Raw genomic sequence first — 16,716 nt, 5'->3', positions numbered from 1 at the left:
GCTGAGCCCAGAGTGACTAAGGGATGGAGGAAGGGGTCCTGGTGCTCAGGGGGACACGTGGGCATGAGCAAAATCTACGCCTTCACGCATGTGCACATGCTCCCGGGTGCTAGGACAACGGGGTCAGCCCCAGATCAAACACAGAGTCTCGCACGCTGACTGAATGGCCCTGAATGACCCTGGGGTGCCCACACCTCAGTCTCCCCATCTGTAGCACTCTCTCCCTTGTGAAGGAATAAGAGGAGCACTTATTCCCAGGTAAGGGCTGGCCAGGGGGAGTCAGTGTTCAGCACGGTCCCTAGGTATCCACTGTGGTCCTCCTACAGGCGAGACATTGTGGAATGCGGCAGGGACCGAGACAGGCAAAACTCCTGCCCTCGTGGGATTTATGTTTCCAGGAAGATGGACAATAAACATGGAAACACGTGGATTTTCATTATACTAACAGGGAATGTTAAGATTTGGGCCTTTTTTTTTTTTTTAAGCCAAGTCAGAGGCCAGGAGAAAACAGGATGATGGATGGGGGGGTCAGGGAAGACCTCCCCAGAGGAGCCCTTTGGGTAGGGATCTGACAAAAGGGAAGGAGAGAATCATGCAGGGAGAGGGAGGAGGAAGTACAGTGCCTCATAACCTTTCTGGCACACAGCAGGTGCTCAAAAGTAGCTGCTGATGCCTTTAGGAATAGTAGTAGTAATCGTGTGGTTATTTGTTCTAACAGAAAGGATGTGAGAGAGAGAATGAAGGCGAGGAGCTACAGGCCGGGTGTAGCTGCTGCCCTAGTTGAGACAGTTGGTGGCAAGGGACAGATGGCTTCATTCCCATTTTACGGATCAGCAGCCTGAGGGTCTGGGAATGAGGGTGACCTGCCCGAGATCCCACAGCTCATAAGCGCCACCACAAAGCATCCCTGAGCGGTCCCTGTCTCTGCAGGAATGCTCGCCGTACGCAGCCCACCTCTACGACGCAGAGGACCCGTCCACGCCCCTGCGGACGGTGCCAGGGCTCTGCGAGGACTACTGCCTGGACATGTGGCAGACATGCCGGGGTCTCTTCCGCCACCTCTCGCCGGATCGCGAGCTCTGGGCGCTGGAAGGCAACCGCGCCAAGTTCTGCCGCTACCTGTCCCTGGACGACGAGGACTACTGCTTTCCGCGCCTGCTGGTCAACGAGAACCTCAACTCCAACCTGGGCCGGGTGGTGGCCGACGCCAAGGGCTGCCTGCAGCTGTGCCTGGAGGAGGTGGCCAATGGGCTGCGCAACCCCGTGGCCATGGTCCACGCCCGGGACGGCACCCACCGCTTCTTTGTGGCCGAGCAGGTGGGGCTGGTGTGGGCCTACTTGCCCGACCGCTCGCGGCTGGAGAAGCCCTTCCTGAACATCAGCCGCGCGGTGCTCACCTCGCCCTGGGAGGGCGACGAGCGGGGCTTCCTGGGCCTCGCCTTCCACCCCGGCTTCCGGCACAACGGCAAGCTCTACGTCTACTACTCCGTGGGCGACGACGACTTCCGAGAGTGGATCCGCATCAGCGAGTTCCGGGTCTCGGAGGATGACGTCAACACCGTGGACCACGGCTCGGAGAGGTGGTTGCCGGGGGAACCAGGCCGGGTGGGGCAGGGCTGAAATCCGGCCGTGTGCTGGGGTGGGCACCCGTGTGACCACGTGTGGCCCGTCCGACTTGTGTGCCGCACAGGCTGTGAAACATTTGAGTATCAGCCGGATGAGGGGGCTGAACCCGATGTTCTGGGGTCAGGGTAGAAGCCGTTGTCGAACAGGCATCACAGGGTCGTGTCCAACTCCTGGATCAGGTACTTTGTTTTTTGTTTTATTATTATTTTTTAAAATTGAAGTATAGTTGGGGGGAGGGTATAGCTCAGTGATAGAGCGGGTGCTTAGCATGTACAAGGTCCTGGGTTCAATCCCCAGTACCTCCATCAAAAATAAATAATCCTAACTACCTCCCCCCAAAGCAAAAACAAATAAATAAAAACAAAAATATATTTTAAAAAAGAAAAGAAAATACTAAAAAAAAAATTGAAATGTAGTTGATTTACAGCGTTTCAGGTATACAGCAAAGAATATATATATTTTTCAGATTCTTTTCCTTTATAGGTTTGGATCAGATACTTTAGTTCAGTTCATTTGGTTCTCATACAGCCCCCTTTTATTTATTTGTCTTAAAATTTGGGGGTGTTTAGGGGGGAGGAGGTAATTAGGTTTATTTATGCATTTATTTTTTAAAGAAAATCAATACCATGTAACTATATTATATATATATATATATATATATATATATATATATATATATTTTTTTTTTTTTTTTTTTTTTTTTTTTTTTTGGTCAAGGTGGGTACTGGGGATTGAACCCAGGACCTCATCCATGCTAAGCATGTGCTCTACCACTGAGCTATACCCTCTCCCCTCATGCAGCCCCATTTTACAGATGAGGAAGTGGAGACTCCAGCGACGTGACTGCCAAGTTTCACAGCTAGGAAGTGTCAGAGCTGGAGCTCTGGTCTGTCACCCTCCCAGGCCCAACCCACTGATCCCACCAGCCTAGCTCTGGCCCCAGGGCACACCTGACCCCACCTCCTGCTTCTCACCTGGACCCTCTGCCCCCAGGCATTGCTCTCCTCCCCACCCCCAACAGGTTTATCCATTCCTCGCCTCCAGACCTCTGCTCCTCAACACTCAGCCTTGGTGGGGAGGGTATAGCTCAGTGGCAGAGCGCACGCTTAGCATGCATGAGGTCCTGGCTTCCATCCCCAGTACCTCCATTAGAAAAATAATAATAGTAAATAAACAAACCTAGTTCCCCCTCCCCAATAAAAACAACAACAACAACACTCAGCCTGCTCTCTGTGTACCCGTTTTGCCCCAACTGTATTCAAAATAGGCTTGACCTGGCCTATTATTAAGACCATGCATGTAAGTCTGGGTCCAATAGGAAAACAAATCCTGTACCAGGTAATTCAAATAGGCAGAATTTGATACTGGGAATTAGTTACTCGGGTGTTAGAATTGACGAAAGAGCAACCTGGGAAGGAAGGGAGACAACTCAGAGTTTAACAACTGAAGGGAGCTGTGTCCACCTAGTGGGCTGGGAGGACAAAGTGGGTTCTGGGAGGCCCTGAGCTGGGGCCACTTCGTGGAAGCTGGAACCATGGTGGGCCTGAGCCAGGCTGAGCGTGCAGCTACTGCTAAGACACTACCTAAGGCACAGGGGGAAAGAGGGAGAAATTCCCCAGTGTTTTCCTTCCTCCTGCCCTCCAATCTCCTGCCAATGCCTCCCACTGGCTGAACCTAGCTGGAGGCCAGCTAGGCAAGGAGCATGGGGAATGTAGTTTGTAGGAGCTGATCCCTGAAGTAGAGAGCAGGTAAGGTAGGGTGGTGGGGGAGATCAGGGGTCAGGACTGGATTTGAGGGCAAATAGGCATATCATAAATTTGATAAAATTGTAAAATCTTGACATTGAGCATATAAAAAGAAGAAGGAATCACAAATGCTGGCTAATGTGAGGTCTAATGTAGATTTAGTCATCTAGCATAAATTTTGTCAGTGAGCTTCCTGGCAGCCAGGGCAAAAGGAGAAAGCATAATTCTCATTATCTTACATGAGGCTGCATAACCAATTCTCCAAGAGAGGCCAAGTTTACCACATGGTTCTCACAGAGGGGAGACAGAGGGACAGAATGGATGTATCTTCAACAGTGACTTTTAAAAATTGATTTCTGATGAAGACTGAAGGTGGAACACAAAGTATATGGATGAACATATTTCTGAGTTAGGGTCAGCAAGGGTCCTGTGGGGATTTCACAAGTATTAGCCTAGAACTTGACTACAGGAGAAGTAGGTATTCCTGGCTCAGGGCAGGGCCAGGAGTGAGTGGTCAGGCTTGCGTGAATCAGTGTCCGTTCTCAGGGCTGGGATCCCAATGGGAGATGAATAACAGCTCACACTGTCCTCTCCATGGAGGAGCGAGTTGGGGGTTGTGTATGGCTCACCAAGTCGTGTGTGTTGGCCTCACAATAGAAAGGCTTCTGATCTTGGCTCTGAAGGTCCAAAGTCCTGGGGTCAAGTTACTAACCTTTCTGTATCTCCATTTTTCTCATTTGTACTAGTAAGGGATTGGCAAGTCAGCAACCAACCCTGTAAAATCTAGACTGGCCTAGGCATTTCGGTTAGAGGGAATTTAACACAGGGAGTGGAGAGGGAAAAGGGGAAGGCCACATGAACTAAAGATTAGTTCCTGCAGTAAGTTAGACAAGCAAAAGGCAAAAGTTCTTTATGCTGCTGAGTTGGCCCCTGCTGGTACCCAGATGTCCGGGCAGAAACCCAGGAGCCCACATTCTCCAGTTGTTGCCCTCCCTGCAACCACTGCTTCTGGAGGCAGCACCGGAAGCCAGGGAAATGTGGCTTCTCTCTTCCGCTTGACTTCCAGCCTAACTGGAAGTCAGCTGGCCGGCAGTATGGTGGAAGGGCCCACCATGGCAGTAAGGGAGGTCACTGAGGAGTAAGTGTGGAGACAAGTACAACCCACACTATCCAGCCCACCTTAAAAGTTAAGCACAGAACAAATGAGGAAGGATGTCAGAAGTGCTCAGCCTGAGTGGCTAGCGTATGGATAGCTATAATGCTGAGGAAACCGGTTGTGCAGTGACTGGGTCAATAGTTCTGCTTGATGGTAACAGGGCAGGTTCTAGCAGTGGGGAGCAGTGGAAAAAGCACTAGACCAGACTAGAAGAGCTGAGTTCTAGTCCCAGCTGTGCTATCTATGGGCTGTGTGACCTTGGGCAGGTTGCTCCACCTCTCTGAGCCTCTTGGGTCTCATTGGCACAATGGCATGAATTATCCCTGTCCACCTTACCAGATCCTTGTAAAAATCACCTGCTATAAAGTACAGGAAGTCTTTCCAACTATGAAAAGGCAACCCAGAGAGAGGAGGTTTTATGCTGTGATCTTGTTTTGTGTTTTTGGCTGAGTTGGGGTTTTTTTGCTTTGTTTTGTTTGTTTTTTAATCTTCTTTTAGGATAATCCTGGAGATTGAAGAACCAGCCTCAAACCATAACGGGGGCCAGCTGCTCTTTGGAGATGATGGATACCTCTACATCTTTACTGGAGATGGTGGGATGGCTGGAGACCCGTTTGGAAAGTTTGGAAATGCCCAAAACAAGTATGTTTTGATTGGGTTGGCTGGCGGGTTGGTTTACCTACTCCTGGTTCATATACTCTTCTGAAGGGGGAGTTACTTCCTCAGCCATATAGTGTAGGGTAAAAGAAAGAGCTTTGGGCTGCAGCTCAGCCTGCAGCTAGCCAGCTGGGGAGCCCAGTCACTTCCTCTCATCAGTTAGAGAGGGATAACGGTAATCTCCAAGGGGAGGCTCGGCATGAGGAATAAAGGTGATCATGTTGTCATGGGTACCTGAGAAGTGACATCACAGAGCTTCTGGGCAGATGAGATTGCTGGAGCCAGAGGAAGGAAAGGGATGCTTCCTGGACCAAATGGAGAGTGTGGGTCCCCTATGATGGCCCAGAAGTTGAAGCATAGTCTTGCTCTCAGTTTCTCACTTCTTGGCTTGAGCAGATGGCTTGCCACCATTCCCCTGCTTATACACACACGCGCGTGCACGTGTGCAAATACACACACACACACACACTCGGAGAGTCTTGTGAGTATAGACAAGGATATCCAGGACTTCCAGGGCTGCATCCTCCATTCTCTTAGCCAAAATGACAAAACCTCCCTCGGCCCAGAAAGTAAAAATAGCGAGTATGATGTTGATTACAGTAATTAAAGTGTGCACCATTTGTGACTTGTGCTTTCATATGTGATAGTGTAAGAATCATTGCAGCTTTCTCATGTTGGGATGTATTTAGAGATGAAGTTGAGAAAATAGAAATTAAGGATCTGTGGATAATTGGACAGAACTTAAAACATTATTTTGCTGCTATGAGTTATGCCCACTTATGTGTCAAAGCCAGATGCACGGTGTGTGGGCTCCGGGGAGTAGTGGGGGCTGAGCTGGGGGCTGAGCAGGCTGGAGCAGAGAGCAACTCACTGGGGCAAAACCTAGAAGTCCACAATAGGGGATTAACTGTGAGGCATCTACTGGGTTGGAGGGAGCATTTTATCACCATGAAAGAGGAGCATGTGCAATCTCTCTAATGATGAGGGAACGCTTGGGTGCTGATGCTGTGAGAATGACCGGGAGCACAGTTGCATCCAGTGGGCAGACTGCCTTAAAGCAGCCTGGAGGGAGTGCACCAAAATGCTAACAGCTAGGGAAAAAAACATACATAAGTAGGTGCATCAAAAATCACAGATGAAAAGGGTGTGTTCCCCTCTGTACATCTTTTTATTTTTTAATGGAGGTACTAGGGTTGAACCCAGGACCTCATGCATGCTAGGCATATGCTCTACCACTGTGCTATTTCTCTCCCGCCCCAGTACATCTTTAAGCACGATGCAGATTTCCCCATCATGTGTCACTTTTATCATGCAGTGAATGACACCCAAAAGCTGCTCACCCCCAGTAGCTGCATGGAGATTGGCACTGCACCCTGTTCTACCCGGCTCTGGAGGGCACATCCTGAGGCCTCCTCACTCCAAGGGCCCCAGAAGCTGGTGTTGCATGGTGCACTGAAGTGACTGCACTTCCAGTCCAGAGCTGCCTGGGGCATCTGGCAAGTTGTCCCTCACTCATAACCTGGGTCGCCTCATCTTTGAGGTCAGGGTGGTGTGTGTGGAGTGTGGGGTGAGCTAGACCGCCACTGAGGCCTTTTCAGCTCTCCGACATGCTGTGACGGCCCTGCGGTGCTCTTTCTCTCCCCTCTCGCTGCCCTGGCCTGTACCCTTGTAGGGTACACTTGACTTTGATTGCAGTCATTCATTCACTCAGCAAACACTTCATGAGCACCTACTACCTGCCAGTCACCGTGCGGGGCACTGGAGGAAAACTGTCAATAGGAGTGATCTTTCTTGTGTCATTTTCACCCTGTGGCACAACCTTGTAAGTAGGCAGGAAAGAGAGGGCCCACCCTAACATTGCAGTGGAGGGCACCAAGGCCCAGGGAGGTTAGAGAGTGTGGTAAAGAGCTTAAGTTTCTGCAGCCCGGCTGCCTAGGCTGGAGCCCAGCCCTACCATTTACTAGGCGAGTGGCAACCACGCCCTATGACCTTTCTGAGCTCCGCGACCCCATGTGTAAAATGGGGAATCATAACAGTACCTCCCTATTGAAAAGATCTGTTGTGAGGATGAAACAAAGCAATAGCTGCCAGAGTCCCCCATGAAGCATCATTTTTGTCGTGCAATGGATGAGACCAAAGTCGGCTCACCCCAGTAGCTATGTGGAGGCTTAGGACAGGGCTTGGCTATAGGAAGGTGCCTGATAAATGTTGAGTGGATGCGTGGGGAGGGAAATAGCTCAGTGGTAGAGCTCATGCTCAGCATGCACGAGGTCCTGGGTTCAATCCCCAGTATCTTCATTTAAAAAAAAAAAATGTCGAATGGATGAATGAGGTTACCCACCTAGTAAGAGGCTGAGGAGGACTTGAACCAGGCCCCTCAGCCGGGGCTCGCCTGGCATCTGTGTTGGCCGTGAGTCCCTGGCCCCTGCACTTCCCCGCGGTGTCTGACCCAGGCGCAGGGCGACCCCGAGCCGGCGCCTTCTCCCACCCCGCCCGCAGGTCGGCGCTGCTGGGCAAAGTGCTGCGCATCGACGTGAACCGCAACGAGCGCGGCCCTCTCTACCGCATCCCTCCCGACAACCCGTTCGTGGGCGACCCCGCCGCGCGGCCCGAGGTCTACGCGCTGGGGGTGCGCAACATGTGGCGCTGCTCCTTCGACCGCGGCGACCCGGCGACGGATGCGGGCCGTGGACGCCTCTTCTGCGGCGACGTGGGCCAGAACAAGTTCGAGGAGGTGGACCTGGTGGAGCGCGGCCGCAACTACGGCTGGCGCGCCCGCGAGGGCTTCGAGTGCTACGACCGCAAGCTGTGCGCCAACGCCTCCCTCGGTGACCGCCACCCCCGTCCCCTCGCCGCTCCCCCTGCCCCTGCCTCCGCGCCGCCGGGACCCGTCTCCCCGGATCTGCCTCCCGCTCGGCCGTGCACCGACGCCTGCCCACCAGCCCTTCTGGCTGACTATCTGGGGCCCTCCTGGGGACCTCTCTCCCGCTCCCCGCGCGAGACTCAGGACCACCCGCCGAGCTTTGCTCACCCGGCTTCTCCCCGCTCTGCAGATGATGTGCTGCCGATATTCGCCTACCCGCACAAACTGGGCAAGTCGGTCACCGGGGGCTATGTGTACCGGGGCTGCGAGTACCCCAACCTGAACGGACTCTACATTTTCGGAGATTTCATGAGCGGGTAAGTGGCCTGACAGCGGCTGCAAGGGGGCAGGGACGGCAGAGGTGGAAGGTGGGAGAAAGAACAACACCCTCCGCAGGCTCTGGGCCATCTCGGTCTTGGGGAAACCAGGACCTGTCATTGCACCAAGTGGCCAGAGAGGTCACCCTGCCCGAGAAAGGGGAGCCCGGCGCTCCCGCGGGGGTCTGACTGTGGGGCCCCACGGAGCCTTACTGCCTGATTCCCATGCTCTGTGGCAGCCCTGCCTCCACCCACTGAGCCCTTAGAGGGTGTATGTGTGTTGTGGTGGGGGGTGGTGGTGGTGTTGGGATGATCACCTCCCCTTGGGAGGAACATACTTCCCAAGCCTGCTGTGGGTCAGACTCTTTCCCCAGGGAAGCTTATGGAGCCTGATGACCACCTCCGTCTCCCACTGTACAGAGGGGGAAACTGAGGACCAGAGAGACCCAGGGAAGATACACACCTGACATGGCGTTTAAAAGTACAGCTGAGAATAACAATATGTGTGCGCGTGTGTGTGTGTGTGTAAATGAATCACTATACTGTACACCAAAAATTCACACAACATTGTAAACCACTATACTTCAACTAAAAAAAAAAAAAAAAAAAACCAGGAAAAAAAAAGAAAAGTACAGCTGAGATGGTCTGTGTCCCAAGCGTGGTGCACTTATCAGCCATGTGACCTTGAGCCAGTTACGTTACCTCTCTGTGCTTCAGTCTCCTCATCTGCAAAATGATAATAATACCTGTTTCCTAGGGTTGTTTGAGGGTGGTTAGTACATACACAGCACTTAGGATTTAGAACGTGCTCAGTATCTGGTGGCTCTCAATTACTCCCATCTCCATGTGAGAGCAGAACAGGGTTCCTCAGGAGAGGAAACAAGGAAGCCCGAGGCTGGCAGAGCACTCACCTCTTGCAGGCTGCTGGCCTGGGTGGGCACGGCCATTGCACCTGCGGTGGGAGTCAAAGAGAACCCTGACCTCAGCCTCTGGTTGCTGGATCCTTCTCCCAGCTTGGGGGCTGCCTCTGGGACTCAGTTATCCCTTCTGGAAAATGGGTCTAGATAAAGCCTCTGTATTTACCCTGATTCTCCTTTTCACCTTCTGCCACCCTCCTCCTCCCATCCCCCAGGAGTGCCCAAGTCACCTGACCACAGAAATTCAACATATTCTGCCAACATTTTCCAAACCCCTCTGCTGGGTCAGGCTTTGTGCCAGGGCCACAGTAACAGAGTTGAAGAGTACCTTGTACCCAAGCCAGGGAGACAGATTGACACTTGGTCCACCCAAGTCCAGCCTCAGAGAGCCCATGCAGTGCTGAGGAAGCCCAGCACAGGGGCAGTCAGGAGGGCTTCCCAGAGGAGGGGACGTCTGAGAAGGACCTGAAAGCATCAGTAGGCAGGTGTAGAAGGGAGAGAGGGACAAGATCAGCATATTCTGAAGACGCCTGATTCTCCATTTCATGCTCTGAAGTGGAGACAGCTCCAAAGCATGGGCAGACTCTTGGGCCAGCCTTGGAGGGTTCTGAAACAGAAGCCAGCTCCTGTCTGCCTCTTGCTGGTCAGTGGGTGAGGCTGAGCCAAGGGTGCAGGAACCACTCTGGTCTCATTCAGCCCTGTACTTCCCTGGGTATAAAGCAGGTGCTCAGTAAAGATTGCACGCAGGGTGGCTTCATGGACATGCAACCTGTGCAGTTGCACGGGGCCCATGCTCAGAAGAACCCACACTGGTTTACTGCTCTGCGATCACTGTCTTGAAATTCTTAGTACTTTTAAGCAAGGGACCTGCCTGCTCATTTTGCACTGGACCTTGCAAATAATGCATGGTCCTGGTTGTATGGGTAACAGGTGAGTGGATGGAAGGATTGGTGGGCGGGGCTCCTCTGAGCACCACACCAGGCATGATCCCACAGCCCCTCCTCCTTCGCAGGCGTCTGATGTCCCTCCGAGAGAACCTGGGGACAAGCCAGTGGCGGTACAGCGAGATCTGCATGGGCCGTGGCCAGACCTGCCAGTTCCCAGGCCTCATCAACAACTACTACCCGCACATCATCTCCTTCGCAGAGGACGAGGCCGGTGAGGGCTCCTGAGGCCTCTCCACCCAGGCTGCCCATGCCTGGGACTACCCGCCACCCTGTGGGTCCCTCTGGCCTGGGATGGTGTCTCAGGCCTGAAATCACCTTCAGGCTGGAGAGTGACCTGTTCAGAGGGCTCGAATCTTGCTTGGGTCTCAGTTCTCACTTGGGCTTCCATTTCCTCATCTGGAAGATGAGAGTGGTGGTCTCCCGTCTCCCCTTTCTCCCACTCCCCTCTGGGCAGGGGTAGTGTGACACCACAGGTAAGAATCCAGGGCAGTTATGGGACCAGGAAAGGATCTGTGATGGTGGAAATGCAGGCAGGTGTGGGGAGAGCGACTCCCCAGGGACTTCCAGCACCCTGGGTTCCTGATGGCAAAAGTATTGGGGCCTATAAATGAAACCACATTGTCTCTAGACAGCGGTGAGCACCGCTTTCTTGCTGATTACTGGGTCCCCTATTCAGCCACTTGTGTTTTCAATGCAAAGAACAGAGGGGGAGGGGAGAGGAGGAAGGGCCATGGGGCTGGATCCCGCCTTTGTCCTTGGCCCTAGGATTGTCTCTGGACAAAGGCTGAGGGGCTCCCAATGGGCGCCGGTGGATGCTTGGCCAGGTTACTAGGCAACGCCCACCCCAGGGCCTTTCGAGAGGTGTCCCCTGCAGGGCCCAGTGCCCAGAGCCCCCAGGCCTGAGTCTGGGAAACCTTTGTTGAAACGACACCCGTCAGAATCTAAATTTTCAAAAGGACAGCCCCAGCCCCCACCACCTCTCCAAGCCCACTGGGCCCTGGGAAGCCCTTTCTTTCAGGCAGTAGGGGGTTAACGTGTTTTGAAAGGAGGGGTGCCTTTTCTCCACTTTCCTCCCCCTCCAGAGCCAGGCCCAGGGGCAGGGCCTGGAAGGGGCAGTTCCCCAGGGGCCCTTCCTCAGCCCTCTGAGTGACATGGAGGGATGGTCAGCCAGGAGGAGGCCCCTCAAAGACAGACCGCCCAGGGACAGCATGTGGCGAGCTTGGGCAGGTGGCCCCGGAAGGCACAGAGACCTGTGGGCTGATGCCAACAAACCTGTCCCAGCTCCCTCCAGCCTCAGCGTCTCTGCTCCATCTTCTGATAGTTGCAAATTGCAAAATGAGGACCTCTGCTGGCCCGGTGTCCTCTAGGAATAGTCCACACCACAGAGACCAGGAGGGCAGCATGGTCCTGGGCAGGGCTTAGCAGTGCTGGTGGGGGCTCCCTGCTTGTGCAGTGGGTTGGGGGCCATTGGTCCCTGCAGATTTAGGCTGGATGGGGCCTTGGAGTGCACCTGATCCAATCCTGTCACTTTACAGGCAGAGAAACTGAGGCTGACTTCTCTTGCCTAGTCATAGGATGGGGGGCACTGGACCCAGCCTGGCCCTTAGAGGTCTCCCGGAGCAGGGCCTCAAGCCTGAACTAGGTCAGACAAAGGAAGGGCATTAGGCTAAGGGAACAGCATGTGCAGAGTGCCCTGAGGTGCTCCAGGGGCTGGAGTGTAGGTTGGAGGAGAGCTGCACAGCCAGGGAGAAGACAGTGGCTGCTCCCAAGGGCCTCTCTCCCGAAGGAAGCCCAGAGAAGGAAGTGATGGCTCAAAGCTACACACAAATTTGTGGCTGTGCCTATGGACTCTTGGGTAGGGGCCTGCTTGCCAGGGTACCCCTCTCCCTCCCACAAGCTGCATTATCACCTTGTGGGCTTATTGCCCCCCACCACCAAGGCAGGGCTGGTGCTCCTAGAAGGGCCAGGGCTAATGACCACTCAACATCCTGACCTTCCCAGCCCCCAGCTCCCTGCCACAGCTGGATGTACCCCAGTTCCCAGGGGGTCACCTCTCAAGAGCCTTCCCCATCAAGGAATCCCCCAGGTTTCCTGGGCTCTGACTCTCAGACCCCACCATATGAAGCCCTCAGTGACTGCACCAGTCGCCAGGGACATGCCTTCTTCCCAGCTCCCTTCTCCCTGTCTGTCTCAGCCTCTCCTTGGGGAAACCACCCCCGCCCCCCACCTTGGGAGAGCTCTCCGCTGTCCTCTTATAAGGACAGAAGATATTACCATGGCTGAACCATCCCACTAAGTCACATGCGGCCTGTGTCTGGGCCTCCCAGCTACCATGTATCATATATCAGTGTGGGCTTGGGGGCGGCGCTGTTCCTGATTTCCTGGCCTGCTTCACCACTCACCAGCTGTGTGACTTTGGACAAGTCACTTAACCTCTCTGAGCCTCTGTTTTCTAGTCTGTAAATTAGGAATAATGAAGCCTATTCCCTGGGCATAGGTACCAGTGGCAGCAAGGGCCAGCGGCCGGGATGGGGGTGAGGAGAGAACAGAGAACATTCCCTGAGAGCATCCATGGCGCCAGGTGCTCATAACTTAACTTGCTGCATTTTTAACACCGCCAGGAGAGGTGGCAGAGACTGAGGCTTGAAGTGGGGCTGTCCTAGAGCTGCTGGAGCTCACGTGGGGCCACGTGCAGGGGCTGGGACTCACACTAGGGACTCCCCCAGCATGTACTTTTCTGCCCCTGCTTCTTGCTTCAGAGGGGCCTGCTGGTGAGTGGAGAGAGGCTCTGCCCCCAAGGACTTGGCAGGCCCCGGCCCCTGGGTGACAATGACAATAACAACAGCAATTCTACTCCATATCGATGGAGCCATGGCTGTCTGGTCTCTCCATCCTCACAACGACCCTATGGGGCACACCCACTTTGGGGGTGGGAAAGCTGAGGCTCAGGGAGCCACATGTGCCCGCAGTCACCCAGGAGGCAGGCAGTGGGCCTTCATTTGTGCTCAGAGGTGTGTGGTGCTAGGCATGAACCCCAGGAAGGGACCAGGGGTGGAGCCGGGTCACCAGGAAGGAGGCAAGAGCCTGTGTGGGTCCAGTCAGAGCAGCTGGCAGAACAGGAGGCTGGGTGGCAGAGGCCCTTGGGCACGTCTGGACGCCTTTCTCAGCCTCAGTTTCCAGTTCCAGGGACTGGAGAGCTACACCGACCTGGAGCGTCTCCCTTGTGGCTTGCTGAGGTTGGGGTCCGGCTCAGAGCCATGGTGGGGGCATGGGGCTGCCGGGCACAGTGTTCAGGCAGCGTTCTCACTCTTTGCCTTGTTTCTTGTCCAAGGGGAGCTGTACTTCATGTCAACAGGCATGCCGAGTGCCACAGCGGCACACGGGGTGGTCTACAAAATGATCGACCCCTCCAGGTGAGTCCCCCTCCTATGGCATCGCCTTAGCTCCTTCTGTCTGCCAAGAGTTTTCATCCCCATTACCTCATTTTCCTCCTCTCCCACTCCCTAAGGTGGGTGTTATTAATCTCCCCATTTTTCAGATAAGAAAACTGAGGCACAGAGAGGGGAAGCAACTAGCTAAGCTCATACTGCTGGCAAGGGGCAGATCTAGGATTCAAAACCAACCTGTGAGCCTCAAAGACCAGCTCTACTCATGATCAGAGGAAACCAGAGATACCAGTGGGGTTGGGTAAGGGCAGGCCCCACCGTTACATTTTTTAAAAATTCTTTTAAAACTTTTAGAATAGTTTTAGATTTACAGACAAGTTGCAAAGGTAGTACAGAGTTTCCCATATATCCCTCACCCAGTGTCTTCTACTGTTAACGTCTTACATAATCATGATACATTTTTCACAATTAATGAACCAAATTGATACATGACTATTAATTAAATGCTGCATATTTTTAATTTTTAAGATTTTATTTTAATTTTTTATTTAAAACTTTTTTAATTTTTAAAATTAAAAAAACTTTTTTTTGTGTGTTTTTTTTGATGGGGAGATAATTTTAGGTTTATTTATTTGTTTTTTTTTAAACAGAGGTACTGGGAATTGAACCAGGACCCTGTTCACTCTACCACTGAGTGACACCCTCCTAATTTTTTAAGTTTTTAATGGAGGTACTGGTGATTGAATCCAGGACCTCATGCATGCTAAGCATGTGCTCTACCACTGGGCTATACCTCCCCCTCCCCACTTTTTTTTTTAAGTTAGGGCAACTCCACACTTTATAAAACAAGGATTTCTCTAGTTTTGCCTAGTGTCCTCTTCTGGCTCCAGGATCCCACCTAGTTTCCACATTACATTTACTCATCATGTCTCCTTAGCTTCCTCTGGTCTGTGACGGCTTCTCAGACATTCCTTGTTTACCACACGTTTTTGTTGAAAGTACAAATTTATTCATTATTGACACAACTAGTTATCCAGAAGAACATAAGTGCTTCCTCCTTTCATTTCCCTGAGGTCTCATTCCTCTTTGGATTTATGTCACTGCGGAGAAGCACAGACAGACTTGGCATTTTTCTTCGTTGGTCTACCCTTATTATGCATAAACATTTCCATGTTGCAACATCACCCTCAAAAAGGCTCGGTTTTGACGGCTGCATAATTTTCTGTTGAGTCACTGGGTCATAATTGCCTTATCCATTCCTTGGACATGTAGGTTATTTCCAATTTTTAGAAAAAAGAGTGCTTCTCGAAGGAACTATCACCTAATTCATACCAGATGCTGCCTCAGACCCACCATCCCCTTGAGACGTGCAGTATTTTGTTGGCTCATTACCTCCATGCAGCAGAGGGAACCTGAGACTCAGGGCGCTCTGCTCAAGGTCGTGTGGGTCAGAGGAGCCACAAATGGGCCAGACTCCCCTTCCCTGCTCCCTCCCTGACCCTTCTCATCTCTTTCATTTTTTCTCCTTTGGAGTCCATGTAATTTTTTGCATCATAACATATTGCATAGGAGCCCCGTCCCAGAACATTTGGAAAATGAGAGAATGGGAAGTGGAAGGGCTGGGGTGGGATCACCCACTGCCGCCCAAACATAACCACTGTGGCCTTTTTGGGTATATCTATTACCCTTTTGCAAAACAGACATTTCTATGTAATTTCCTTAAGGACCAAAACTCTGCTGGGTCAGTGTGAAACATGTGGGTATTAACTGGAGTTCAGTGCACCCTTCCTGCAGTTTGGACGAGTGGGTGTGCCTGGTTGTGTTACAGCCTCTGGGGGAAAGGCCCACACCTCTACTCCATGTTCCTCTTTTGCCAAACCTGTCTGGAAGCCACCCCAAGTCACGTGGTTCCCTCAGCCCGTAGGCTTTCCCCTTGTGCTGCTGGAACCCATTGAAGTCTTGGACCCATGTGGGCTGGTCACAGAATAGGGTCGGTCTCATTCAAAGACTCATAGATCTACGGCCAAGAGCTCATTAAAATGGGATTCCATTCCTTACTTGTGCCCTCAAAGACATCCAAGGAGACCCAATTCAGAACCTTGGCAGCTCTACTCAGGGTCTTTTCTCTCCCAGCTCTTTCCAGCCTCACACTCCAAGGCCCCCAGGTCCCTTTGTTCCGCTGCCTGCCTCGAGGCTTTCTCTCTCTCCCCGCTTTATTCTTTCAATCAACTTAACCTTTCCCTGATTCTGTGTCACCAGAAGTCCCAGAACCAGAGGGACAGACCCTCCTCAAAGGCTGTGGGAGTTGGGGACCAGGGTTGGGGCAGGAATTGGTCTGTAGTTAAGTTACAGGAATCAGACAGGCAGGCTGGAGAGGACTGTGACATTTGATCACATCCCAAGGACACTTCATGCTCCGAATTAGAAGTGATCCAGGAAGGGGTGAGCCACTGGCCCTCCCACGTGCTCTCCAGGCAGAGGCTGAGTGTGACTTGATGGGCCATTATAGAGGACTCCTTTCTTGCAGTTGGGCTCTCGGAGTCTGGGAGGCATGAAGCGGCAGGAATGCTGCGGGCCACACAGTAGCTGCTCCATAAGGCACCGTTGCTTCTGTCCACACCCACCCAGCCCTTCCCCTTCGGGCCTAGCTGCAGGGGGAGGGCCATGTCAGAGGGACATGCTCAGGCTGGGCTCCCAGGGTGGGACTCACCACCTCCTGTGTGTCGGCAGACGGGCACCACCCGGCAAGTGCCAGATCCAGCCCGCCCAGGTGAAGGTCAGGAGCCGCCTCATCCACTTCGTGCCCAAAGAAAGTAAGTGCCGCTGCCAACAGGGGACACAGTGGGAGCTCCCACAGCCACACCCTGCTCCCCTCCACCAGATGTGGATGCTCCTGGCTGGGCCCCGATGCCTCGCATGGCGCCTGGTGCTCATTAGACACTCAGTTAAAGTGGTTGGAACTCCATAAGCCCCCTTTCACTCAAGTGGCGTGTGCCAGTCCTCGGCCAAGGGTGAGTGGCCCCAAGGGGCTGCAGGCCTCACAACGAGCATGGTCAAGGGGAAAACAGCTGGTCCCAGGCACAGTTCACTCAGAGTTCTTGG

General features: G+C 53.0%; 1 protein-coding gene across 2 annotated transcripts in view; it reads left to right on the top strand.

Annotated features, from left to right (window-relative positions):
- The window catches only part of HHIPL1 (HHIP like 1), a 29,469-nt gene that overhangs the window by 5,766 nt on the left and 6,987 nt on the right, over positions 1 to 16,716 (top strand). For both annotated transcript variants that reach the window (XM_074365048.1, XM_074365049.1), the window contains exons 2-8: positions 931 to 1,580; positions 5,026 to 5,169; positions 7,684 to 8,012; positions 8,238 to 8,364; positions 10,294 to 10,439; positions 13,560 to 13,641; positions 16,345 to 16,427. In XM_074365048.1, the coding sequence (XP_074221149.1) occupies positions 931 to 1,580; positions 5,026 to 5,169; positions 7,684 to 8,012; positions 8,238 to 8,364; positions 10,294 to 10,439; positions 13,560 to 13,641; positions 16,345 to 16,427 (1,561 nt within the window). The remainder of the gene's footprint in view (positions 1 to 930; positions 1,581 to 5,025; positions 5,170 to 7,683; positions 8,013 to 8,237; positions 8,365 to 10,293; positions 10,440 to 13,559; positions 13,642 to 16,344; positions 16,428 to 16,716) is intronic.

The sequence above is a fragment of the Camelus bactrianus genome, chromosome 6 (assembly GCF_048773025.1).
Source record: "Camelus bactrianus isolate YW-2024 breed Bactrian camel chromosome 6, ASM4877302v1, whole genome shotgun sequence".
NCBI classification, from domain to species: Eukaryota; Metazoa; Chordata; class Mammalia; order Artiodactyla; family Camelidae; genus Camelus; species Camelus bactrianus.
This window is presented reverse-complemented; position numbering and strand designations above follow the sequence as displayed.